This window comes from Leucoraja erinacea, chromosome 9, assembly GCF_028641065.1.
Source record: "Leucoraja erinacea ecotype New England chromosome 9, Leri_hhj_1, whole genome shotgun sequence".
Lineage (NCBI taxonomy): Eukaryota > Metazoa > Chordata > Chondrichthyes > Rajiformes > Rajidae > Leucoraja > Leucoraja erinaceus.
In genome coordinates this window covers 70,466,827-70,494,581 of record NC_073385.1, presented here as the reverse complement: position 1 = coordinate 70,494,581, position 27,755 = coordinate 70,466,827, and the positions used below count along the sequence as shown (strand labels likewise).

The 27,755-nt window shown below is 47.7% G+C and overlaps 1 protein-coding gene across 3 annotated transcripts; it reads right to left on the bottom strand.

The window, feature by feature from the left end:
• Positions 1 to 27,755, bottom strand: si:dkeyp-72h1.1 (uncharacterized protein LOC799956 homolog). Of its 3 annotated transcripts, none has more exons than XM_055641188.1 (4): positions 27,554 to 27,755; positions 23,552 to 23,639; positions 3,833 to 4,040; positions 1 to 1,081 (listed from the first exon to the last, which is right to left on the bottom strand). In XM_055641188.1, exons 2-4 carry the CDS (start codon positions 23,636 to 23,638, stop codon positions 993 to 995), a joined length of 384 nt encoding a protein of 127 aa, XP_055497163.1. In that variant the 5' UTR covers position 23,639; positions 27,554 to 27,755; the 3' UTR covers positions 1 to 992. The 3 variants fall into 3 exon arrangements, with proteins under 3 accessions (XP_055497163.1, XP_055497162.1, XP_055497164.1); XM_055641187.1 differs by lacking the exon at positions 27,554 to 27,755 and adding an exon at positions 24,386 to 24,572; XM_055641189.1 differs by lacking the exon at positions 27,554 to 27,755 and adding an exon at positions 24,169 to 24,233.

Sequence of the window (27,755 nt, the reverse complement as noted above, 5' to 3'; positions counted from 1 at the left end):
TGGAAATCTGTTCTTTTTTTCATCAGTCTTCTGGAAATAAACTGACATTTGAACCTGTTTTTTTATTTATTGTGGCAGCAGTGAAAAGGATCGAAGGCTTTTGAATTAAAAATGAATCACCACATAAACACAAAAGACACGTCACATTTAAAATATCACAAATAATCGCTGATGGTTTAGGCATAGTTTGGCCTTGTACTATTTTTCCTCCACTGTCTCTATTGATCTGGGTCTAATTCATTTTCCCTTTGACTCTGAGCCGTGCCAACTTACCGATGGAAAAAGGATTAAAATAGCAAGACCTCAAACTTATGATTTTGTTTCCTCAAATTACGAACTGATTTCTGTCCAAGCTATTTCAGGGTCATAAATCACAGTGTTAAACCGTTCTAACTTTTCAGAAACAAACAGATGACCTCTGGCATTCAGAACCCCAAACATCTACAGGAGTTTGCACTGAGGTGCAATACTAGTTGGGGGGTATGGAGCAGAATGTTTAGGTTACCTTTTGTTTATTCCCAGGAGGGTGACAGGACCCAACGGGTCCCACTTGTTCTAGGTTACAATAAAATGAGTGGAATACTTGTGAATACTTGACTATAATGCCTATTATTTAAAAAGCCAATTTAAGTAATAATCCAATCCAGTGTGGTGATTGACTGAATAAGAGTAAAGAGTGAAAACTACTGCCTCTGTAGCTATGTAGACAACCAAATACACAGCTGATCAAATGTGGACATGAAACTTAAATCTATACTTCATCCTTAAGGTTTAAGACACAGACAATATAGAAACAATAAATACTATCTCTACATAACATCAACCACCACATATATAAATAATTGTCAGAGATTCAAGTAACAGCTGAACATTCAGATGAAGCCTTTTGACAAACAAATCAGTTGACTGGGAATCCCTATTGAGGTTCTCAACCAGATTCCAGTCTGTGACCAAACCTTCACAGTGGGGTTCCAGTCAGGTAGTGCCAGCCTTTAGCTGCTCTCATTCCAGCTTTCTGATGTTCTTTCACCAGAATAGTCTCTTTCGGTTTCTGGTGTCTGACTGGACGCTGATGATATATCTAGAATGAACAGAATGAACATTACCAGTTGTGTAGCTGGGCAATGGAACGCCATTGTTGTTATCAGACAGACAGGCATGACGCATTGAATGTGTAAATGCAATGTTACCTGAACATTTCTCATGAGTGAAATGAAAGTTATCTTAAGGTCACGTGATAGGAGCAGAATTAGGCCATTTGGCCCATCATGTCTACTCCGCCATTCAATCAAGGCTGAACTATCTCCCCCTCCCAACCCCATTCTCCTGCCTTCTCCCCATACCCCCTGACACCCGTACTAATCAAGAATCTCTCTATCTCTATTTTTAAAATATCAATAGACTTGGCCTCCAGATCAACCAAAGACACTGTGGCTTTTTCTACATAAAACCAAACAATATCTCCACTAATATTTTGACAGTCATGGGACTGATATAACATCAATCCTCACTGTTCCTCTGCCTGATTCAGCTGACTTGCCCCCTGGAGCTTCCTGTTATAATGTGTCAAACAGCGCAGATACTAAAAGAGCAGTCATAAACATATGTTTATTCTAACAAATCCTTATTCCAGTGCAGACATGCAAATGCAAATGTTAGCATTCATTTCCAGAGGACTAGAGTATACAACTAGGGACGTAATGCTGAGGCTCTATAAGGCCCTGGTCAGGCCGCATTTGGAGCATTGTGAACAGTTTTAGGCCCCATATCTGCGGAAGGATGTGCTGGCTCTGAAGAGAGTGCAGAGGAGGATTACAAGAATGATCCCAGGAATGAGTGGGTTATCATATGATGAGCGTTTAATGGCACTGGACCTGTACTCGCTGGAGTTTTGAAGGATGAGGGGGAACCTGGTTGAAACTTACTGACTGGCTTGGACAGAGTGAATGTGGAGAGGATGATTCCACTAGGACCAGACGGCACAGTCTGACAGTAAAAGGACGTACATTTGGAAAGGAGGCAAGGAGGATCTTCTTTAGTCAGAGGGTGGTGAATCTGTGGAATTCATTGCCACAGACGCCTGCGGAGGCCATGTCATTTTTTTAAATGTAGGTTTCTTGATTAATATGGGTGTCAGGGGGAGAAGGCAGGAGAATGGGATTGAGAGGGGAAACTAGATCCGCCATGATCAAAAGGCGGAGTAGACTTGATGGACTGAACAGCCTACTTCTGCTCCTATGTTTTCTGAACTTATGAAGATAACCAAATACTATCCACCTCTACTTTGGTAACTTATTTTTGTTCTTGTTTGATATATTCTTATGTTAAATTCATGTAAGTATCAGCTTGTTTACAGAGCCCTGCGAAGTTTTGTTTTGAGCAATCACCGTGAACTATGCACCATATCACCCTCCCTCTGGTGGAATAATTCACTGGTTTTCTCCTCTGGTCTTAGATCAGAAACCCATTATGTGAAAATATGCTGACAAAATAGTGTGGAAACAAGGGAAAGGTATAAAGGTCAGGCCTCTGTTCAGGAACAACCTTCTGCATCTGAAAGAGAGAAGTCGTGGAGATTGGTGAAAACATGACAGAGGTGAGCGCCTACAATCAGTCTGTGGAAGGGACCTGACCTGAAATGTCACTTATCCATGTTCTTCACAGATGCTGTCTTAAGATGGCATTAAGAAGAACTGCTGCCTTACAGCGCCAGAGACCCAGGTTCGGTCCTGACTAAGGGCGCTGCCTGTACAAAGTTTGCACCGTATCCCCGTGACCTGCGTGTGTTTTCGCCGGGTGCTCTGCTCTGCTCTCCTCACTCCAGACGTGCAGGGTTGGAGGCTTCTGTAAACTGTACCCAGTGTGTACGATAGAGCTGGTCGGTACGTACTCGGTGGGCTGAAGGGCCTGTTTCAACGCTGTATCTCCAAACCAAACTAAACCCACTGTGTTCATTTCTGTCAAAATAGTGGCCTGGCCAGTAGATCCATTGTTATTTTTGTACAAATGGTGCAACAACTTCAGATAACGGCAGAGGGGTAATTAACTGGGGAGGTTTCCAAGATGCTCGGGATTACCTACCCGAGTCCAGCACTTCCTTGGTACCTCTTCCACTGAAAGCCACTGAACTGCAGTTAATACATAATAATGTCCTTCCAATATCACTCATGGCCCAGATGCCTGGTTTTACTTCAGTGATGTTTTCTGCAACTCATCCTTTCTGCAGTAATTGAATGCCTAATACGTTGGGACATGACTTACCTCACACCAGATATTGTTACATTCATTTCTGCAGCAAATTATGTTCCATTAATAACAATAATGAGACTACATGGTCGCTATTAATACATAATGGAACTGTGCATTGATATAACTTATATTACATGAATACTCTGCCTCAAAATTGTCACAATACTGTGCTGTAATGTTTTCTCAAATTCAACATTACAACAATGATATGTTGTTTAGTCTAGAGATACAGCATGGAAACCGATCCTTGGCCCGCCAAGTCCGTCGATCACCTGTTCACACAAGTTCTATGTTGTCCCACCTTCATCTCCACTCCCTACATACTAAGTGCAACACAGAGGGCCAATTAACCTACAAATCCCTATAATTTGGGGGATGTGAGAGGAAGCTGGAACACCTGGAAGAAACCCGCGTGGTCACGGACAGAACGGTTAAACTCCACACAGACAGCGGGATCGAAGCTGGGTCTTTGAGGCAGTAAGTCTTTCTCTGCACCACTGTGTGCCACCACAGTTTTCTAGTTCTAATCCAATACTAAACTAAATAAATCACATGAGCCCACTAAAGGAAACGCGTGTTTTACCTTCCTCCGCATTCTCCGGTGTTTTTGGTTTAGAAGTTAATTCACTTTGGTGTTGCTCTTCATCTTCCAACAGATTCATCTCATCAGGAGGCCACCGGAGCTCTCCGCTCTCCACATCCCCACCCTCAGTTGGTTCAATGACAATTGATGGCAGTCTTTTTGTCATCTTCGGATACCTTTCCGACTTTTCTTGCGAATCAGGAAATATCTATAGCAAAGATAAATGATCTTACATTTGCTCATCGTTAGTTCATACTGTTTGGAGAATGCATTGGTGTGAAAAAGTTACATATTGCACAGAATCATAATATTTTACAGAATATTGAATAGGACCAGTTGTTCAATTCTAGTAGAACCATGTACAAACAGGAAACTGCAGATGCTGGTTTACAAAACAAAGACACAAAGCGCTGGAGTAACTCAGTGGGTCAGGCATCATCTCTGGAGAAGATGTTTTAGGTCAGGACTCTTTCATTTCGGGAAGGGCCAAAAATGACCTATCCATGTTCTCCAGAGATGCTGTCTGACTCGCTGAGTTAATCTGGCATTTTGTATCTTCTCAAATAGAACCAGTTGTACAAGATGTTTTCAAGAGAGAATTGGATTTAGCTCTTAGGGCTAAGGGATATGGGGAAAAAAGCCAGAACAGGGTACTGATTTTGGATGATCAGCCATGATCATATTGAATGGCGGTGCTGGCTTGAGGGGATGAATAGCCTACTCCTGCACCTCTTTTCTATGTTTCTATATCTGTGTTGGTGTGGCCAAATTTGGAGTATTGTATTGATTTGATCAACCTGCTATGGGATGAATGTCATTTAGCTGGAAGGAGAGCAGAGGCTTACATGGATGGTGCCAGGACACCAGGGCAGGGGACTAAGGATAATCTTATGGAGGAGTAAAAAAAGCATGAGGGTCATAGATAGGGTGAATGCACTCGGGTGGGGAATCAAGAACCAGAGGGCATCGGTGAGAGGGGCAACCTTTTCACTCATAGGGTGGTGGGTACATGGAATGAGCTTCCAGAGGACATAGATGAAGCAGGTACAATAACAACATTTAACATTGGTTGGGTGAATGGATAGGAACGGTTTGGAGGGATATGGACCAAATGTGGGAAAATGGAACAATCTTAGACTGGCCATCTTGATCAGCATGGAAGAGCTGAGCCAAAGGGCCAGCTTCCATGCTATGAATATTGACTGCATCAAGGAGATGTAATTGTTTGCGGAGATCTCTGGTGACTGAACAAACTGATGGTTGAACTATGCTTTCAAATCACTATTCTTCACAGAACAAATATGAATAGAAGCAGAAAATCTTTCAAAGTGGAATTTGCAGAGAATTGGCATTGTTTGTTAAATTCACCTTGGAAAGATAGTGGGGCATAGAACCAAGGGGGAAGCTTACCAAAGACATGATACCATACAGTGAACTTAGTTATTTTTAATTAACATTGAAGCTTGAATGTAATTTATTGTACTGCTCTTTAATGTTTGTTGAAGCAGTTAAATAAATTAAACCTTCAGTTCCATTTATGATAAATGAAATTTGACAAATTTGAAGGAAAAGGAGCTAATAATTAAATACTATAAATTGAACATGATTGCATTTGCTTTGTTGAGACAAATCAACAGGTCTAGCTGATGTTTGTGAGATGGAACATCAGTAGAAAATGTTAAAACCTGAATGATGTTATTACTTGTTGGAATTCATTACTTCCAGTGCTTTGTCTGCCAGCAGACAGATTATCCGTGGTTTTCTAAGACAATCAGGTTTGTTTGTTCCACCTTTTCTACTGCACGGTTTATTCAAAGAATGAAATGCTGAAGAGTTTGTGAGCATGGGAAGTGCGGAAGGAAATCTTGGTGGGAAAAACTTTGTGTACAAGTTCAAGGCTATACAAAATGCAGCAAGAGAATAGTGTTTATTCTTTCACAACCTCCCAGGGTAAGAATGACTGACATATGGACAACCTCTAGATACAAATAGAACATCGAACAGGACAACACATGAGCAGGCTCTTCGGCCCAGTGTTGATGCCACGGTAAACGAGCAAGGGGGCCGGGATGGGTGGGATTGGATTGGATTTGCCAGCATTTTCTGTTGGCTGGCGAAAGGGCTTTTCAATCCTTCTCTCCCCACCTCCTCATCCTGCCCCCACCCCCTTCCCAAGCCACAACAGTCTTAAGAAGGGTCCCAACCCAAAATGTTTCCCAGGTCAGTCCCTAATTAGCATCAGGAAAGTGGTGGTGAGACATGTTCAGCAACTGCGGCAGTCCTTCTGTTGATGACTCCAACGGTGTTAATGAGGAGGAAGGCCCAGCTCTTTAACCTAAGTTACAGAGAAAGGTTGAACAAGTTAGGGCTTTATTCTTTGGAGCGCAGAAGGTTAAGGGGGGGACTTGATAGAGGTCTTAAAAATGATGAGAGGGATAGACAGAGTTGACGTGGATAAGCTTTTCCCATTGAGAGCAGGGAAGATTCAAACAAGAGGACATGACTTGAGAATTAAGGGACTGAAGTTTAGGGGTAACATGAGGGGGAACTTCTTTACTCAGAGAGTGGTAGCTGTGTGGAATGAGCTTCCAGTGGAAGTGGTGGAGGCAGGTTTGATTTTATCATTTAAAAATAAATTGGATAGTTATATGGACGGGAAAGGAATGGAGGGTTATGGTCTGAGCGTAGGTATATTAGGACTAGGGGAGAATACGTGTTCAGCACGGACTCGAAGGGCAGAGATGGCCTGTTTCCGTGCTGTAATTGTTATATGGTTATTAACACCTGGTAACAGTGAACGTTTACAGTGGCTTGCAAAAGTATTCATACCCCTTGAACTTTTCCACATTTTGTCACGTTACAACCACAAACGTAAATGTATTTTATTGGGATTTTATGTGATAGACCAACACAAAGTGGCGCATAAATGTGAAGTGGAAGGAAAATGATACATGGTTTTCACATTTTTTTACAAATAAAAAACTGAAAAATGTGGCGTGCAAAAGTATTCAGCCCCCCCGAGTCAATACTTTGTAGAACCACCTTTCACTGCAATTACAGCTGCAAGTCTTTTGGGGTATGTCTCTACCAGCTTTGCACATCTAGAGATTGCAAACGGGACTTCTTGTGGCTTTTTTTCAACAATGGCTTTCTTCTTGCCACTCTTCCATAAAGGCCCGATTTGTGGAGTGCACGACTAATAGTTGTCCTGTGGACAGATTCTCCCACCTGAGCTGTAGATCTCTGCAGCTCCTCCAGAGTTACCATGGGCCTCTTGGCTGCTTCTCTGATCAATGCTCTCCTTGCCCGGCCTGTCAGTTTAGGTGGACGGCCATGTCTTGGTAGGTTTGCAGTAATGCCATACTCTTTCCATTTTCGGATGATGGATTGAACAGTGCTCTGTGAGATGTTCAAAGCTTGGGATATTTTTTTATAACCTAACCCTGCTTTAAACTTCTCCACAACTTTATCCCTGACCTGTCTGGTGTGTTCCTTGGGCTTCATGATGCTGTTTGTTCACTAATGTTCTCTAACAAACCTCTGAGGCCTTCACAGAACAGTATTTACACTGAGATTAGGTTACACGCAAGTAGACTCCATTTACTAATTAGGTGATTTCTGAAGGCAATTGGTTGCACTGGATTATATTTAGGGGTATCAGAGTAAAGGGGGCTGAATACGTTTGCACGCCACACTTTTCAGTTTTTTATTTGTAAAAAAATTTGAAAACCGAGTATCAGTTTCCTTCCACTTCACAATTATGCGCCACTTTGTGTTGGTCTATCACATAAAATCCCAATAAAATATATTTACGTTTGTGGTTGTAACGTGACAAAATGTGGAAAAGTTCAAGGGGTATGAATACTTTTGCAAGCCACTGTAGGTTTCCAAATAATGATGGCGTCTATCAAAGATGGACTCAAAGTGCTGGAGTAACTCTACGGGTCAGGCAGCATCTCTGCAGAACTTGGATAGGTGAAGCCCATTTCAGCCTGAAGAAAGATCCCGACCTGAAACATCACCCATCCTTTTTCTCCAGAAATGCTGCCTGACCCGCCATGTTACTCCAGCACTTTGTTTTCTTTAGCACACCAATCAGCGGCTGGGTTGGGGTGAGCACTGGGCACTCACTCACTCGCCATCAGTAAGGCAGCAGCCAGTTACTTGCTGCACCATCACACTATGGACAACTTCTAGAGACAACATATTCTGCTACTCTCCATCACACTCCCCTGTTCATTTCCAACTTTCTTGTTACAAGAGGAACAGAACCCTGTGGTCATCTAGGGACAGCCTCTTGGGTTTGACTGACTGGTGCTTTTCTCCTGAACGTTAATAGTATCCATCACATTCTATCATCATCAGTTTTGACTAAAGTCTATTCTGGTCTAATCTGTACAGTGGCGCAGCGGTAGAGTTGCTGCCTTACAGCGCCAGGGACCACAGTTCCATCCTGACTACGGGTCCTGTTTGTATGGAGTTTGTATATTCTCCCCGTGACCTGCGTGGGTTTTCTCTGAGATCTTCAAGTTTCCTCCAACACTTCAAAGACGGACAGGTCTGTAGATTAGGAGGTTACACAAAAAAGCTGGAGAAACTCAGCGGGTGCAGCAGCAACGGTTGCCTATTTCCTTCGTTCCATAGATGCTGCTGCACCCGCTGCGTTTCTCCAGCTTTTTTGTGTAACCTTCGATTCTCCAGCATCTGCAGTTCCTTCTTAAACACAGGTCTGTAGATTAATTGGCTTGGTATAAATGTAAAACTGTGTGTGTAGGATAAGTGTACCGGGATCACTAGTCAGTGCGGACTCGGGGAGCCGAAGGGCCTGTTTCCGCACTATATCTCTCAACTAAACTACCAATTAGTCAGCTGGAATTAACCAAATTTATACTGATTGGGAATTGAATACAAGTCCTTCTTGTAACTGTATGAGTAGGCTACTAACTGTGCACAACGGGCTATTTATTTCAGCCCCTTATTTGATACAACACTATTTCTTCATTCAGTTTATAATACAGACATTCTGTAGCTTACATGTGCTGTGGAGGCACAAATGGCAGGAGAGTGTACGTGACTGATATAAGCAAAAGGAAAAGCAGCACTTGAGTATTTGCAACGATACCCTCTCTTCCTGCAAACAATTTAAAGCAAACACTTTTTCGTCTACATTGTATGTCAAAATAGATCCTTTTGTTTTGCATACACTGTAGAAACATATCAAATAGGTGCAGGTGGAGGCCATTCGGCCCTTCGAACCAGTACCGCCATTCATTGTGATAATGGCTGATCATCCCCTATCAATAACCCATGCCTGCCTTCTCCCCATATCCCTTGACTCCACTAGCCCCTAGAGCTCTATCTAATTCTCTCTTACATCCATCCAGTGACTTGGCCTCCACTGCCCTCTGTGGCAGAGAATTCCATAAATTCACAACTCTCTGGGTGAAAACGTTTTTTCTCACCTCAGTCTTCAATGACCTCCCCTTTATTCTAAGACTGTGGCCCCTGGTTCTGGACTCACCCCACATGCAGAGTCAAAGAGTGATACAGTGTGGAAACAGGCCCTTCGGCCCAACTGCCCACACCGGCCAAATAGTCCCACCTGCCCGCTTTTGGCCCATATCCCTACAAACCTGTCCTATCCATGTACTGTTGAACATTGGGATAATCTCAGCCTCAATTACCTTCTCTGGCAGCATGTTCCATACATCCACCACCCTTTGTGTGAAAATAATATGTAAAGCATGTTAAAATGTTCACTTTGTACTTATGATACATAAAGAGGAATTGTCTCCTCCACTCCACATTAGGTTTCCAATGAACCATCTTCTTTGACAGTGTTAAGGGACTGATCACTCTACAGTAATAATAAAAAATCAGCAAGTCAAATATCCTTCCCCACTCAGTAAAGGAATTGAAGAGAATGGGGAAATAGAGCCTTGGGCCAATAGAACAGCATTTTCCCACTTTAATTTATTTCCACGGCATATCTACCGCACTTAGTTTCTCTTTAAAGTCTTTATTTAGTCTGGTTAGGTGGAAGGGAAGCTGAGCTTGATAAATTATTGTGAATTAAATGTAAACACTGGCCATGGTTATACAATATAAGAAAGACGAGTTGCTGGGAACTACGTGACTAGTTTCAAGAGTTCAAGTCTAGAGTGGAAGTGTGTATCAGTATGAGCAGCATTTTGGTGCTTGCATTATTATTTACACTCAAACTAAGTCAAAGCAATTTCATGAAAGTGAAATCATGTTTGGCAAATTTGATGGTTCACAAGTTATAGGAGTAGAATGAGGCCATTCGGCCCATCATGTCTACTCCACCATTCAATCATGGCTGATCTCTGCCTCCCTATTCCCATTTTCCTGCCTTCTCCCCATAACCCTTGACACCTGTACTAATCAATAACTTCTTATTTGAGCTTATAGCAGTGGAGAAACAAATGGCAGATGCTGATTGATACCAAAGGTAGACACATAGTCCCCACCCGAAACGACACTCATCCTTTTTCTCCAGAGATGTTGCCTGACCTGCTGAGTTACTCCAGCATTTTGTGTCTATCTTTAGAATGGTAGTGTATTTAGAATCGTGTAGGTAGTGTATCTAGAATGCTTTCAATAAAGTGCCACATGTTTAGAGATACAGCGCGGAAAAAGGCCCTCCAGTCCACCGAGTCCGCACCGACCAGCGATCCCCGCACATTAACACTACCCACACACACTAGGGACAATTTACACTTCTATCAAGCCAATTAACCTACATGCCTGTACGTCTTTGGAGTGTGGGAGGAAACTGAAGATCTCGGAGAAAACCCACGCAGGTCACGGGGAGAACGTACAAACTCCGTACAGACAGCGCCCGTAGTCAGGATCGAACCCGGGCCTCGGGCACTGCAATCACTGTAAAGCAGGAACTCTACCGCTGTGCTACCATGCCACCCCACATGGAAGACTAGTGCATAGAAATGGGAGGTCATGGAATTAGGAGAAGTATTAACATAGACTAGATGCTGGTTATCTGACTGGACACAGAATCAGAATATATACGTATTTTCTAGGCAGGAAAGCTGCAACCCTCTAGAGCTCCCTGAGATCAGTCTTTATCCACTTTTAGTGAGGTGGAGGGAAAGTATATAAAATAACAACATTTGCTGATGTCATGAAAATAGGTGGAAGTCACAAAGTGCTGGATTAACTCAACGGGTCATGCAACATCTGCAGGGAACATGGATAGGTGATGTTTCGGGTCAGGATCCTGTTTCAAACATTGTGATGAGGGGAGGGGAGAAAGCTGGAAGAGAGGTGGGGGCAGGACAAAGCCTGGTGAGTGACAGGTGAAGAGGAGGGGGTTGATAGACAGATGGTTGGACAAGGGCCAGGGACGAACAGGCAAAAGGTGTGAGATTAGGACACAAGAGGATTGAACTGAACTCTGCTGGTGGTTCAACAGTAGAGTTGCTGCCTTACAGCAAATGCAGCGCTGGAGACCCAGCGTTCGATCCTGATTATGGATGCTGTCTGTACGGAGTTTGCACGTTCTCCCCGTGACCTGCGTGGGTTTTCTCCGAGATCTTCGATTTCCTCCCACACTCCAAAGACGTGCAGGTTTGTAGGTTAATTGGCTTGGTAAATGTAAAAATTGTCCCTAGTGTGTGTAGGATAGTGTTAATGTGCGGGGATCGCTGGCCGGCGCGGACCCGGTGGGCCGAAGGGCCTGTTTCCGCTCTGTATCTCTAAACTAAGCTAAACTGTGAAGCCAAAGGAAGGAATTTAGTTGGAAGGGGTTGGGGGAAGGAGAAATGGTTGCGCATCAAGATTGGGCACAGGGATAGGGGGAGGGGGTTACCTACAATTGGAGAATTCAATGTTCTGAGTGGAGTCAAAAAGTTTGTTGTCGAGGAAAGGAAGGAGGTGAGGAAAAGTTCCAACAGGTGGAGGAGAAATTGATTGAGTCTCTGGTCAAGTGAGTGGAGTCAGAAGATAAACTGTTGAGGGTGACAACATAATGTGTGTGAAAGAAATGTAGATGTGTAGTAAAGAAAGCAAACTCAATGCTAGCATTTATTTCAAGAGGACATGTATACAAAAACAGGGATGTAACGCTGAGGCTCCATAAGGTGCTGGTCAGGCACCATATCTGAGGAAGGATGTGCTGGCTCTGGAGAGGGTCCAGAGGAGGTTTACAGGAATGATCCCAGATACAAATCGGTTAACCTATGATGAGCGTTTTTACGGCACTGGGCCTGTACTCACTGGAGTTTAGAAGAATGAGGGAGGACCTCAATGAAACATATAGAATAGTGAAAGGCTTGGATAGCGTGGATGTGGAGAGGATGTTTGCACTAGTGGGAGAGCTAGGTCTAGAGGTCATAGCCTCAGAATTAAAGGACATTCTTCTAGGAAGGAGATGAGGAGAAATGTTTTTAGTCAGAGGGTGGTGAATCTGCGGAATTCTTTGCCAGAGAAGTCTGTGGATGGGCAGTAGATATTTTTACGGCAGAGATAGATAGATTCTTGATTAGACAATAGATGCAGAAGTAGGCCATTCGGCCCTTCGAGCCAGCACTGCCATTCACTGTGATCATGGCTGATCATCCACAATCAGTACCCCGTTCCTGACTTCTCCGCATTACCCTTGAAAGCATCCAGTGAATCATCTCCACTGACTTCTGAGGCAGAGAATTCCACAGATTCACAACTCTCTGGGTGAAAAAGGTTTTTCCTCATCTTTGTTTTAATGACTTACCCTTATTCTTAAACTGTGGCCCCTGGTGCTGGATGCCCACAACATCGGGAACATCATGTTTCCTGCCTCTAAAGTGTCCAATTCCTTAATAATCTTATATGTATCAATAAGATCCCCTCTCATCGTTCTAAACTCCAGAGTGTACAAGCCCAGCCGCTCCATTCTTTCAACATATGACAGTCCCCCCATCCCGGGAATTAACCTTGTAAACCTACGCTGCACTCCCTCAATAGCAAGAATGTCCTTCCTCAAATTTCGAGACCAAAACTGCACACAATACTCCAGGTGTTGTCTCACTAGGACCCTGTACAACTGCAGAAAGACTTCATTGCTCCTATACTCAACTCCTCTTGTTATAAAGGTCAACATGCCATTCGCTTTCTTCACTGCCTGCTGAACCTGAATGTTTACTTTCAGTGACTGATGAACAAGGACACCCAGATCCCATTGTACTTCCCCTTTTCCCAACCTGACACCTTTCAGATAATAATCTGCCTTCCTGTTTTTGCCACCAAAGTGGATAACCTCACATTTATCCACATTTAACTGCATCTGCCATGCATCTGCACACTCATCCAACCTGTCCAAGTCACTCTGCATCCTCATAGCATTCTCCTCACAGTTCACACTGCCACCTGACTTTGTGTCATCTGCAAAGTTGCCAATGTTACTTTTAATCCCTTCATCTAAATCATTAATGTATATTGTAAATAGCTGCGGTCCCAGCCTTGGTCCCACTAGTCACTGCCTGCCATTATGAAAGGAACCCGTTAATCCCTACTCTTTGTTTCCTGTCTGGTAACCACTTCTCTATCCATGTCAGCACTCTACCTCCAATACCATGTGCTCTAATTTTGCCCACTAATCTCCTATGTGGGACCTTATCAAATGCTTTCTGAAAGTCCAGGTGCACTACATCCACTGGCTCTCACTTGTCCATTTCCCCAGTTACACCCTCAAAAAATTCCAGAAGAGTAGTCAATCATGATTTCCCCTTCATAAATCCATGCTGACTCGGACCAATCCTGTTACTGCTATCCAAATGTGCCGCTATTTCATCTTTTATAATTGGCTCCAGCATCTTCCCCATCACCGATGTCAGGCTGACTGGTCTATAATTCCCTGTTTTCTCTCCCGCTTTTCTTAAAAAGTGGGATAACATTAGCTACCCTCCAATCCACAGGAACTGATCCTGATCCTATTGAACATTGGAAAATGATCACTAATGCGTCCACAATTTCTAGAGCCACCTCATTAAGTACCCTGGGATGCAGACCATCAGGCCCTGGGGATTTATCAGCCTTCTGTCCCATCAGTCTACTCAACACCATTTCCTGCCTAACGTGGATTTCCCCCGTCACTCTAGGTCCTCTGGCCACTAGTACATCTGGGAGATTGTTTGTGTCTTCCTTAGTGAAGACAGATCCAAAGTACCTGTTCAACTCGTCTGCCATTTCCTTGTTCCCCATAATGGATTCACCTGTTTGTGTTCGAAGGACCCACATTTGTTTTCACTAATATTTTCCTCTTCACATACCTATTAGTACTGGTTTCAGAGTTTATGGGAAGAAAGCAGGAGAATGGGGTTAGGAGGGAGAGCTAGATCCACCAGGATTGAATGGTGGAGTAGACTTGATGGGCCGAATGGCCTAATTCTACTCTTATTCATATAACCATATAACCATATAACAATTACAGCACGGAAACAGGCCATTTCGACCCTTCTAGTCCGTGCCGAACACGTATTCTCCCCTAGTCCCATACACCTGCGTTCAGACCATAACCCTCCATTCCTTTCCCATCCATATAACTATCCAATTTATTTTTAAATGATAAAAACGAACCTGCCTCCACCACCTTCACAGGAAGCTCATTCCACACAGCTACCACTCTCTGAGTAAAGAAGTTCTCCCTCGTGTTACCCCTAAACCTCTGTCCCTTAATTATCAAGTCATGTCCCCTTGTTTGAATCTTCCCGACTCTCAGTGGGAAAAGCTTATCCACGTCAACTCTGTCTATCCCTCTCATCATTTTAAAGACCTCTATCAAGTCCCCCCTTAACCTTCTGCGCTCCAAAGAATAAAGCCCTAACTTGTTCAACCTTTCCCTGTAACTTAGTTGCTGAAACCCAGGCAACATTCTAGTAAAAACTATTCCTTATAAGATAGTGGTTTACATTGAATATTAGATGGTGTCGGGCCCACTGAGTTACTCCAGCATTTTGTGTCTGTCTGTCTTTGAGGGAGAGGACAGGCAGAGGAATATGTGGTCATGAGGATGCGTGGACTCTGACAGTGGATACAGCTAGATCGAGTGTCGTGTGTGTATTATGTAGGAAAATGTGAGGTTGTGTACTTTGATAGGAGGGAGCATAGAAAATAGGTGCAGGAGGAGGCCATTTAGCCCTTCGAGCCAGCACCACCATTCATTGTGATCATGACTGATCATCCACAATCAGTAACCCGTGCCTGCCTTCTCCCCATATCCCTTGTTTCCCTTAGCCCGTAGAGCTCTATCTAACTCTATTTTAAATGCATCCAGTGAATTGGCCTCCACTGCCTTATGTGGCAGAGAATTCCACAAATTCACAACTCTCTGGGTGAAAAAGTTTTTCCTCATCTCAGTTTTAAATGGTCTCCCCTTTATTCTTAGACTGTGGCCCCTCGTTCTGGACTCCCCCAACATTGGGAACATTTTTCCTGCATCTAGCTTGTCCAGTCCTTTTATAATTGTATACGTTTCTATAAGATATCCCCCTCATCCTTCTTAGCACCAGTAAATACAAGCCCAGTCTTTCCAATCTTTCCTCATACGACAGTCCCGCCATCCCAGGGATTAACCTGTTGAACCAGAAGGCAGACGATTATCTAAATGGATAGAGACTGCGAATGACTGGCATACAGCGGGATCTAGTGTTCTCCTGATGAAACACAAAAGATTAGCGTGCAGCTGAAGCAAGTAATTAAGAAGCAAATGAGATACTGGTCTCTGGGGTTTAAAAATAGAGACTTATTACAATTGCATAAGGTGTTGGTGAGCTGCACTTGCCTGGACTACTGTCTACAGTCTTGGTCCTGTTATTTAACAAAGGATATCCTAGCAGTGGATACATGCCCATGGCTTCACAATGGTAGCTCCTGTAACGAGAGGGCTATCACACATGATTGAAAAGGTTAGGCCCATGTTTTTTGGAGTTGAGGAGATTAAGGGACAATCTTATTGAAACACGTACGATCTTCAGGGGACATGACAAGGTCGATGTTAAGCTGCCTAGGGGTCTCAAACAGGAGGGCATAGTTTACATGGTACAGGGTGGTTAGTTAAGACAGGCATATTGTCATGTGATAGGAGCAGAATTAGGCCATTCGGCCCATTGTCTACTACACCATTCAATCATGGCTGATCTATCTCTCCCCCCTAACCCCATTCTCCTGCCTTCTCCCCATACTCTGACACCCGTACTAATCAAGAATCTATCTCTGCCTTACAAAATATCCATTGACTTGGTCTCCACAGCCTTCTGTGGCAATGAATTCCACAGATTCACCACCCCTGACTAAATAAATTTGTCCTCATCTCCATCTTAAAGGAACATCCTTTAATTCTGAGGCTATGACCTCTAGTCCTAGACCCTCCCACTAGTGGAAACATCCTCTCCACATCCACTATATCCAGGTCTTTCAGTATGTTTCAATGAGGTCCCCCCTCATCCTTCTAATCTCCAGCGAGTACCAGCCCAGTGCCGTCAAACACACATCATATGTTAACCCAAATGCATAGTAATATCCTGTTACACAAGCCTCTGGAACTCTAAGCTCCAGCACATTCTGAAGACTAGATCGCAGAAGGATAGCGCTAGTGTACAGGGCAATCGCTGGTCAGCGCGGACTCCATGGGCCATGCTGTACCTCTAAAGTCTAGGGACATGCATAGGAATGTCTTCACACACAGGCAGGGGCGGAAAAACCCGGGGGGGGGGGGGGGGGGGGGGCAGGCAGAGGGGACACGTCTCCCCCCATGTTTTGAGAGGTGGGGGACATCCCCAAGGTTTTGTGATCCCGATTTTAAAATCTCCGCTTTTAGCGCTGGATTGAGCCTCCGAAGCCTCACGTGTGTGCGAGTGTGCGCATGCGCGCGTAGCCGCCAAAACATTGTGTCCCCCGTCCCCTCCATGTATTGATAGCGAGTTCCGTTCTTGCACACAGGGACGGCGGCCATGCCTCGCGAGTCGACCCGTGGTCGATGGTCAATGAGGGGGGAGGGGAAGGACAATGGAGGACCCGGCATGGGGGGGGGGGGGGGGAGAATAATGGACAACTGGGGACCCAGTGTGGGGGAACTACAGTGATAGAGAACAGAAGGAGGAGCCGGCGTGCTTTGAAACTTAGTTAGCACAGTAGGTGGCTGCTATTTGTATACAAGCAAAGAATCTCACGGTGCCTAATCTCACGTGACAATGAAGTATTCCATTCCATTCTGGAGGCTAGAGTGCAGGTTTGAAAGCAGCAGTGAATAAACCTTTGAAAGACCACGTAATTGAGTGCTGTGTGGAATTGCATGGAAGTGGAGATCAGGTTTGAGGCACATTAGCCATGATCATATGCAGGGCCCACTCCTTGTGCGTTACTTAGTGTGTCTGGCAGGCTTTGTAACATCAGCTAGTCAAACTCCAGCAGGAAATGGAGCTTTCTCCTATTCTCCCCACATACACGATCTTGTTAAACCATTATTATTTTAGTTTAGTTTAGATACAGCACGGAAACAGGCCCTTTGGCCCACCGAGTCGGCACCGACCAGCGACCCCCACACACTAACACTACCCTGCACAAACAAGGGGCAATAGTTTTAACATTTATTCCAAGCCAATTAACCTACAAACCTGTACGTCTTTGGAGTGTGGGAAGAAACCGAAGATCTCGGAGAAAACCCACGCAAGTCACGGGGAGAACGTACAAACTCCGTACAGACAGCACCTGTAGTCGGGATTGAACCTGGGTCTTCGTCGCTGTGAGGCAGTAGCTGAACACACATACATGTAGCCTGCCCTAACAGCCTGGTCACTCTACAACAAGAACATCAGCTATTCTCATTTCCTTCCCCGCTCAGTACTGGAAATGAACAGAATGGGAAAATATGTTTCCATGGTTCAGAATACTGCCACAGTAATCTATTGCTACAATACATCTACTGCAATTAGATCCTTGAAAATCTTTACTTGGTCCAGTTCCATTCTACATTGAATGGATGATGTGCTTGTTTCATTGTCATGAGTTAAAAGAAATATTTAAACATTGACTATGGTTCTACAACTGAAGAAAGGCGAGGTGCTGGCAACTCTGTGACTTCACATAAATAGTTCCATTGTGTAATGGACAGGGGGAACTATCTTGGCACCTATCTGCATTGGCTGTTTATAGAACTTCCATTATAATTTGTGTTCCCTAGCTGGACACTCAACTGTGGAATTTAAGCAAGTCCAAGTCCTCACCCTTCTCCAATCATCTCCAAACTTGAAGTTGGCAAGCCGATGTTTTTTCTACCTATGCAAAAGACAAAGAGTTGGAAGATCTCAGTGTGTCAGACAGCAACTGTGGAGGGAATGGACAGGCAAGCATCAGGTGGGCACTCTTCCCCAGTCCGAAGAAGGGTTCGGACTTTGAACGCGGTTTGTCTCTTCCCTCCACAGAGGCTGTCTGACCCACTGAGATCTTCCAACACTTTAGTCAAGATTCTAACATCTGGGGTCTCTTGTGTCTCCGCTTTTCGCACTATGTTATTGTCACTTGTCTGAAGTAAATGGAATTAAAAACCTTCAGCCCCTGTCCCACTTTCACAACCTAACTGGCGACCTCTGCCGAGTTTGCCCTCGACTCGTCCTCGCAGCATGGTCGCCACGAGGTTGTAGGAGGTCTTCGTAACTCTTCCTCATGATTGTGAGTGGTCTCCGCTACTCGTGGCCTCAAGTAGGTCGCGGTGTTTTTTCCAGCCTGATAAAAAATGTCCACGAGTAAAAAAAGGTCGCCATGGAAAAAATGGATACTTCTTACTCGTAGATAGGTCGTAGTAGGTTGTGATGGGAGTCGTAGATAGTCGTAGGTCGGTAACTGGCCCGAGAAACAAATGCAAATATCACATCATTTTATCATGCGATCATTTTCCACTTGTAGCTAGTCGTAGTTGGTCTAAGATTGAGGTCGAGGGGGGTCGTAGGAGGTCGTAGACATTGTCTCAGGAGGTCGTAGACATAGTCGTAGGAGGTCGTAGGAGGTCTTTTACTTTGGCGATCAACATGACCTTGACGTTGTTTTCAACTCATCAAGCGTCTCCTAAACTCGTGGATTAGGTCGGCCAAGTGGGACAGGCCATTTACAAGGGAATAATCTGCAATTCATGTTGAACTAACGTGAGAGCACATTATGTGTGCTTCTTAGTCACTACCCGAAGCAGCAACTCTTTGCTTCCTTCTGCCAATGCAGTCTCTTCTTCCATGACAACCTTAATCCTCATCAGCTTGTTAGCTTCACTACACACACACACACACACACACAAGAGTGCTCTCCTTTCCACCCTGAACTTTCATATAAACCTTCCACCCACACAAAGATGAATCTCGATCATACCAACCTGGCCCATCCATCCCATCTTGGTCTCAATCACAGCCACAGCTTTCTCCAAAGCCGTTCTTGTAATCTTCACGAACAACATTGCTCTCCCTTCTTCAATGCCACTACTGCCACCATCATCATTGGTGATCAATTAGCCTTCTTTACCTTTCATGCAACCCAGCTGTGGCAATCATTAGACTATGAACATAGAACAGTACAGAACAAGAACAGGCCCTTTGGCCCACAGTGTCTGTGTCAAGCATGATACCAAGCCTACACATAAGCCACATGCCTCCATTCCCTGCATATCCACATGCATATCCACGTCTTTTAAATGCCACTATCATATGTGCCTCCACCGCTATCCCTGGCACCATGGTCCAAGTCCTCACCACCGTGTACAAACAAACTTGCCCTACACATCCCCTTACCCTTTGCCATCTCATGTGGGTGGCACGGTGGCGCAGCGCTAGAGCTTCTGCCTTACAGCACAAGAGGCCCGGGTTTGATCCCGACTACGGGTGTTGTTTGTAGAGTTTGCACGCGCTCCCCGTGACCTGCGTGGGTTTTCTCCGAGATCTTCGGTTTCCTCCCACACACCAAAGACGTACAGGTTTGTAGGTTAATTGGCTTGGAATAAATGTCATTTGTTCCTAGTGTGTGTGTGTGTGTGAAGGACAGTGTTGGCGTGCGGCGATCACTGATCGGTGCGGGCTCGGTGGGCCGAAGAGACTGTATCTCTATAAACTAAACTAAACCACATCTTAAAACTATGCGCTTTGATATTTGTTTTCCATCCTGGGAAAAATGTTCTAACTGGCTATCCTATCTATGCAACTTAATAATTTTATATACTTCTAGCAAGTCTTCCCACAACCTCTGGCATTCCAGAGAAGACTGACCAACTTCTCCCTGTAGCTAACACCCCATAACCCTGTCATCAATGTGATAAACCTCCTCTCTGCACCCTTCCCAAAGCCTCAACGTCCCCCTTGTAATGGGGTGACCAGAACTACACTCAATGATCCAATCTTCCCTATCTTCTACTCTTTAAACCCAATTTGAACACAGTAAGTACACATTAGAGTTGTGTGCGATAGAGTTGCTGCCTCACAGGCTTGATCCTAACCACGGGCGCTGTCTCTGCCTTCTCCCCGTGACCGTGTGGGTTTCCCCCAGGGGCTCCGGTTTCCCCCCACACTCCAAAGACGTGCAAGTTTGTAGGTTTATTGGCTTTGATAAATTGCCCCTAGTGTGTATAATAGAACTAATGTGTGGGGTGATCGCTGGTCATTATGGTGGACTGAAGGGTCTGTTTCCGTGCTGTATCTCTAAACTAGCAACACCACCAGCGTCAAGCCACATGTCCTGACAACATGGACTTTCCCCAGTCTGATGAGAATATATTATTTTCCTCTGCCACCAATTGTCTCTTTACATCTAGCCGTGTCTCCTTTAAAAGGTGGTAGGAAGTAACAGATTGCCTCAACTTTAAAATAGAGGCCATCCACTCAGTTACCTCTTCAACTTCCTGTTCCCCCTGCATCTGGAATCATAGGAAGTGTGGAATCATAGGAAGCCCCCCCCCCCCCCCCCCTCACCAAATTCCCTAAAGATGTTCTACGCAATCTCCCAGTTGCCAAACATTTTTACTTTCCTCTGAAGCAGGGTTTCGGCCTGAAACGTTGCCTATTTCCTTCGCTCCATAGATGCTGCTGCACCCGTTGAGTTTCTCCAGCTTTTTTGTGTACCTTCGATTTTCCAGCATCTGCAGTTCCTTCTTAAACACATTAACTTTCCTTCCCATCCCCACGCTGACCTTTCTGTCCTGGGCCTCCTCCATGGTCAGGGTGAGCCCATGCACAAATTGGTGGAACAGCTCCTCATATTTCATCTTAAAACCCAGCGGTATGAACGTTGAGTCCTCCAATTGCAAGTAGCACCTGCAATTCCCCCCAACAGTCATCCTACCAGTTCCACTGTTTGGATCCTTGTTTCCCTCTGGTTAGCACATCTTGCCCAGCTAACAATGGACTCCACCCTTCCTGGGGTCAGTCATCTGTTGACAACCCTGATTTGTTCTGGCATTTTCTCGCCGCCTCCCCCCCCCCCCCCCCCCCCCCCCCCCGTCCCACTGAGTACTCCAGCACTTTGCACCTACCTCTTCAATGATAATGACTCCTTCCCATGTAGATCCACCTGTCTGGATTCCATCCATCCAGACCTTTCATAACTCTATGCACCATCTAGATAATCCCCCCCAATCCATCTCCAAATAAGCCAGTGTTCTTCTCTGTTTCAGGTTTGACTGGTCCCTTCACATGCCATTTCCAAGATCATCCCATTCTTGATAACCAACTCATGCTCCCTGTATCTTCAACCACATTAAACTCTTGCTCATCCAACGTCTCCTGCTGACCAGATAGGCACTGAACCTGTGGATGGTGTTCATCCTTGTTCTGAAGTTAGACACAAAATGCTGGACTAACTCAACAGGACAGGCAGCAGAAGGAAGGTTGACGTTTTGGGTCAAGACCTTCCTTGTTCTGTTGGTCTACTTTGTATAAATAATGGATATCTATTATCTATTATTTAGACATTATTTATTTGTTTCCAGTTCTAGTTATCTCTAAAGTTCAAATTACATCCTTGGTGACTGTAATTGAACCATGTTGTCCATCCTTGGCCTCTGGCGATTCATACAGAGGGCGGTGTGCATATGGAACAAGCTGCCAGAAGAGGTCGTTGGGGCAGGTAATATAGTGGCATTGAAAAGACACTTGGACAGGAAAGGATTAGAGGGATATGGATCAAACATGGAGAGGTGGGACTAGTATAGACGGGGCATTTTGGTTGACATTTCCAATTTGGGCTGAAGGGCCTGTTTCAGTGCTGTGTGACTTTACCATCCATCATCTACATAGTACTCCTCAAGGACCATGAAAGTGGTGATCAGCCAGATAATCCTTGGCAAATTGCCCCAATTAGTTTGCTATCCATTTCCACATGATCAAACAAGCTTTAGTTATCTCCGAGGTTCAAATGACTAGCTCTTAGGGCTAGCGGAATCAAAGGATATGGGGAGAAAGCAGTAACGGGGCACTGATTGTGGATGATCAGCCATGATCATATTAAATGGCAGTGCTGGTTCGAAGGGCCAAATTGCCTACCCCTGCACCAATTTTCTATGTTTCTATGACATCCTGGGTGAGTGTAACTGAAGCGCATTGCCCATCCTCGGTCTCTGGAGATTCAGACACGATTCAGCTCATCTCCTGTTGTTGGCCCAGTTGGTGACTGAAGCCACTAGGTGAAATATACAACTGTGATCTTAGATCTAGTGCCTCATCTGGGAAATGTGGAAACAGACCATCATTGTCAAAGGCAGACACAAAATGACAGACCAACTCTGCAGGTCAGGCAGCAAATATTTGCTTGCATTTCCTTTATGTAGAACCATGCAAATTAGCCAGGACAATATTCCCTTTAAAGGGGAAGGCTGCCTCGACTTTGTTTGATTTTCCCATGTTATATTTGTTTCTAATGGACTGATGAATATATACACTGCTAAATAATTCTTCACACTGGATGACTGATACCAGGGATAAAAATAACCTCAACCACTAACACAAGTGGGAGCTTCTATTCAAGCTAGAGTTTTAGCTCCATTACAGCAGTGCTCTCTTTCCATTCCCACTTCAGTGACTGGAGAGCACTTTGGGGTGATGGGTGCTATGTAAATCCAACTTTTTTTCTCCTCCCTCATAGCAAACAATAATTGATGTGCAACTGAGGGCAGGAACAATGAAGTAATGTTGTGCTCTGTGGTAGCTTACAACACTGGATATGAACATTGAATTCTAAGTTTAGGTAACCTCTAACAACCCCACTCCCCTTTCTCCCCATACCAATCCCCCCCATACCAACCCCGCCCCCCGCCCCGCAACTATTTTTCTCTCCACCCCTCTACCCTCATCCTATCCTCTGGCTTCACAATTTGCAACTCGTCAATCTTCCCTGTCCCACACCTTGTTTTAATCTCCCTCCTTTGTTCCACCCTATTTGCCTATCAACCCCCCACCCCGGGCCCGTGTTCACCTGCCATGCCCCGCCCCGCCTTCCCTCCCTCGCCCACCACAGTCAGTCTGAGGAAGGGTCCCAGCCCGATATCTCCACGTTCCCCAGAGATGCTGCCTGACTCGCCGAGTTACTCCAGCGCTTTGTGTCCCTTTGTGTATGGACCAGCTTCTGTTGTTCCTTGTTTCTACATAGAGCTCTGTGTATTGACTCTTCACAGGGATACCTTGATCAGCACCCCCACACACACACACTCGCTCTCTCTCACACACACACACACACGCCTACCTGAAAAGGCAGACTGCCTTCCTCTGAAGTCTGGTTTAAGGTAAAATCCTCCATTACAGGTTCGCAACCGCTCATCACTTCCGTCATTCTGAAAGATAAAGTACTAAAGGACTAACCCGACAGCCAAATGTAACATTTATTATCTTCACGTTATTAACGAGCCCACGGGCAGTTGAAACATCGAGAAAGAAAATAACACACAAACACACACACACACGGCGGTGGGGGATAAAACAGCTTTAAAAACCACCCCTTCAGTCTTTCAAAGGAGAACAGAGATGGGATATCACCAGATTGAGAAGATTTCATGGAAAGACAGGTTGGAATTCTCAGCGCAGAAGGTGGACAGACAGACAGACGCGTTCTTCAGTGGGGAGACGAGAACACAAAGCAGGAGCCTTGATGTTGCAAAGAATAGCCGGAACAGGACAGGCAACCTCACACTCCCCACACCCCAATCCTATGGGGCTCCAGATGGAAAACCCTTCAGAAATCTTGGCTGCAAAGGAATTCGCCGACAATAAAACGGCATTCCAAAACTTCACACTTCCTAATTGGTTTTGTGAGTTTGTATTTCCGACCAGAAACATGCCCAACCTCGGCATTTGCCCTCCTACCTACAGCAACGCTGCTCGCTCCGTCAATTCATCGCTTTGTTTTACACTGATCATAGAGAGAGAGAGAGAGAGGTGGGGAAAACACATTGGCTTCTCCGGCTCCACTGTGTGAAATCCCCATTGTAACCGCGCAGCGTCTGGGCTGACAGACAGACTGACAGGCAGAGACAGGCAGGCGGTGAGAAACAAAGATCGGAGTGAGAATCACAATTCCTACCTTGAGAGGACAGGTTTGGAGGTTCACCCGGCCCGGGGGGGGGGGGTGGGGGGGGGGTGAGGGGGAGCGGATGGAGGGTGGTGTGTGTGCTGAGCGGTCCCGGGCTTGCCGCTTGTGGAAGTGGGCTGACGGCGGCAGCAGCAGCAGTAGCAGCAGCAGTAGCAGCTCGCTTGTGCTTTCAGCTGCGGTGACCTCGGCTCACAGGAAGAGAAGGGAGGGGGGGGGGGGGAGAAGAGGGGGGGGGGGGGGGAGAAGAAGAGGGAGGGGGGGGAAGAAGAGGGAGGGGGGGGGGAAGAAGAGGGAGGGGGGGGGGAAGAAGAGGGAGGGGGGGGGAAGAAGAGGGAGGGGGGGAAGAAGAGGGAGGGGGGGAAGAAGAGGGAGGGGGGGGGAGGAAGAGGGGAGGGGGGGAGGAGAGGGGGAGGGGGGGAGGAGAGGGGGAGGGGGAGGAGAGGGAGAGGGGGAGGAGGGGGAGGGGAAGGAGAGGGGGAGGAGAGGGAGAGGGGGGAGGAGAGGGGGAGGGGGAGGAGAGGGGAGGGGAGGGAGAGAGAAAGAAAGTGAGAGGGAGAGGAAAGGGGGAAGGAGAGGGGAGATAGGAGAGGGGGAGGAGAGGGGAGGAGGAGAGGGGGAGGAGAGGGGGGAGGGAGAGGGGAAGGAGAGGGGAGGAGAGGGAGGAGAGGGGGAGGAGAGGGGGAGGGAGAGGGGGGGGGAGAGAGGAGAGGGAGAGGGAGGGGGGGGGGGAAGAAGAGGGAGAGGGGAGAGGGGGAAGAAGAGGGAGAGGGGGAAGAAGAGGGGAGAGAGGGGAGGAGAGGGAGAGGGGGAGGAGAGGGGGGGAGAGAGGGGGAGAGGGGGAGGAGAGGGGGGGGGGGGGGGGGGGGGGGGGGGGGGGGGGGGGGAGGGGGAGGGGGGGGGGGAGGGAGAGGGGGGGGGGGAGCGGGGGAAGGAGGAGGGGGAGAGAGGGAGGGAGGGGAGGAGGAAGGGGGGAGGGGGGAGGGAGAGGGAGAGAGGGAGGGGGAGAGAGAGAGGGGGGGGGGGAGCGGGGGGAGAGGGAGGGGGGGGAGAGGAGAGGGGAGGGGGGGGGAAAAGAGGAGAGGGGGGGGGGGGAAGAGGGAGGGGGGGGGGGAAGAGGGAGGGGGGGGGGAAGAGGGAGGGGGGGGGGGGAAGAGGGAGGGAGGGGGGGGGGAAGAGGGAGGGGGGGAAGAGGGAGGGGAGGGAAGGAGGAGGGGGGATGAGGGGAAGGAGGGGGGGTTGAGGAGGGGGGAGAGGAAGAGGGGAAGAGGAAGGGGGAGAGGAAGAGGAAGAGAGGGGTGGGGGGGAGAGGGGGGGAGAGGGGTGGGGGGGAGAGAGGGAGAAGGGGAGGGAGGGAGAGAGAGAAGGGGGGAGGGAGAGAGAAGGGGAGAGAGGGAGAAGGGGAGGGAGAGAGAAGGAGAGGGAGAAGGGGAGGGAGAGGGAGGGGAGAGGGAGAGAGAGGGAGAGGGAGGAGGGGAGGGGGAGAGGGGGGGGAGGGAGAGAGGGGGGGAGGGAGAGGGGGGGGGAGGGGGGGGGGGGGGAGGGAGGGAGGGAGAGGGGGGGGGGGAGAGGGAGAGGGGGGGGGAGAGGGAGAGGGGGGGGGAGGAAGAAGGAGGAGGAGGGGGGAGAGGGGGGGGAAGAGGAAGAGGGAGAAGGGGGGGGGGGAGGGGGGGGGAGAGGGGAGGGGGGGAAGAGGGAGGGGGGGGAAAGGGAGGGGGGGAGGGAGGGAGGGGGGAGAAGGGGAGGGGGGGGGGAAAGAGGGGAGGGGGGGGGAAGAGGGGGGGAAGAGGGAGGGGGGGGGAGGAGGGAGGGGGGGGGAGGAGGGAGGGGGGGGAAGAAGAGGGAGGGGGGGGGAAGAAGAGGGAGGGGGGGAAGAAGAGGGAGGGGGGGGAGAAGAGGGAGGGGAGGGGGGGAAGAAGAGGGAGGGGGGGGAAGAGGGAGGGGGGGGGAAGAGGGAGGGGGGGGAAGAAGAGGGAGGGGGGGGAAGAAGAGGGAGGGGGGGGGGAAGAAGAGGGGGGGGGGGAAAGAAGAGGGAGGGGGGGGGGAAGAAGAGGGAGGGGGGGGGGAAGAAGAGGGAGGGGGGGGGGAAAAGAAGAGGGAGGGGGAGGGGGGGAAGAAGAGGGAGGGGGGGGGAAGAAGAGGGAGGGGGGGGGAAAGAGAAGAGGGGGGGGGGGGGAAGAAGAGGGAGGGGGGGGAAAGAAGAGGGAGGGAGGGGGGGAAGAAGAGGGAGGGGGGGGAAGAAGAGGGAGGGGGGGGAAAGAAGAGGGAGGGGGGGGGGAAGAAGAGGGAGGGGGGGGGAGGGGAAGAAGAGGGGGGGGGGGAGGGAAGAAGAGGGAGGGGGGGAAGAAGAGGGAGGGGGGGGAAGAAGAGAGGGGGGGGGGACGAAGAGGGAGGATAGGGGGGAAGAAGAGGGAGGGGGGGGAAGAAGAGGGAGGGGGGGGGGAAGAAGAGGGGGAGGGGGAGGAAGAGGGGAGAGGGGGGGAAGAGGGAGAGGGGGGGAAGAGGGAGAGGGGGGGAAGAGGGAGAGGGGGGGAAGAGGGAGAGGGGGGGAAGAGGAGAGGGGGGGAAGAGGGAGAGGGGGGGAAGAGGAGAGGGGGGGAAGAGGGAGAGGGGGGGAGAGGGGAGAGGGGGGGAAGAGGGAGAGGGGGGGAAGAGGGAGAGAGGGGGAGAAGAGGGAGAGGGGGAGAAGAGGGAGAGGGGGGGGAGAAGAGGGAGAGGGGGAGAAGAGGGAGAGGGGGAGAAGAGGGAGAGGGGGAGGGTGGAGAGAGAGGAAGAAGGAGCCCCTTCGCAATCTCCACCAAAGATCCTATAGCATCTTTGATCTCCACAGCACCAGCGAGCCGGCCCCCGCGGGGGAAGGTTCTTCAGACCGGCTGTAGTCGGGCCCGCACCCGCTCTCATTGAACCATGGAGAGGGGGTAGGTCAGATGAAAGGAGCCCTGATTTAAATATCTTGTGTACCATTACATAGTGGGGGGGAAAAATCAAACATATGCACATAAATAATAGCAGAAACTCTTTCTGAAATTGGTTGGGCTTTTTAAATTGGTTGGGATGGGGGGGGGGGGGGGGGAGACATTGTGATCTGATGTGCAATTGCTGCTCCATTGTCCTGGAGAGAGAAGTTTGAGGCGGTGGAGCGAGTGTTTTGATATCACCTACCTCCCGATAAACAGCGCTGTGTTCAGCGGTCCCGGCGGTTCAGCAGCAGCTGGTGGTGGTGGTGGTGGTGGTGGCTGCGCTCCGGCCACTTGTGTTGTCCATGGACCTGCACCCTACTCGCAGTCGGGGGGTGGGTTTGTAGACGATCACCAGAGCTGCACAGTCAAGCCGTCTCTCACAGAGCACCAGACTCTTTCTCTCC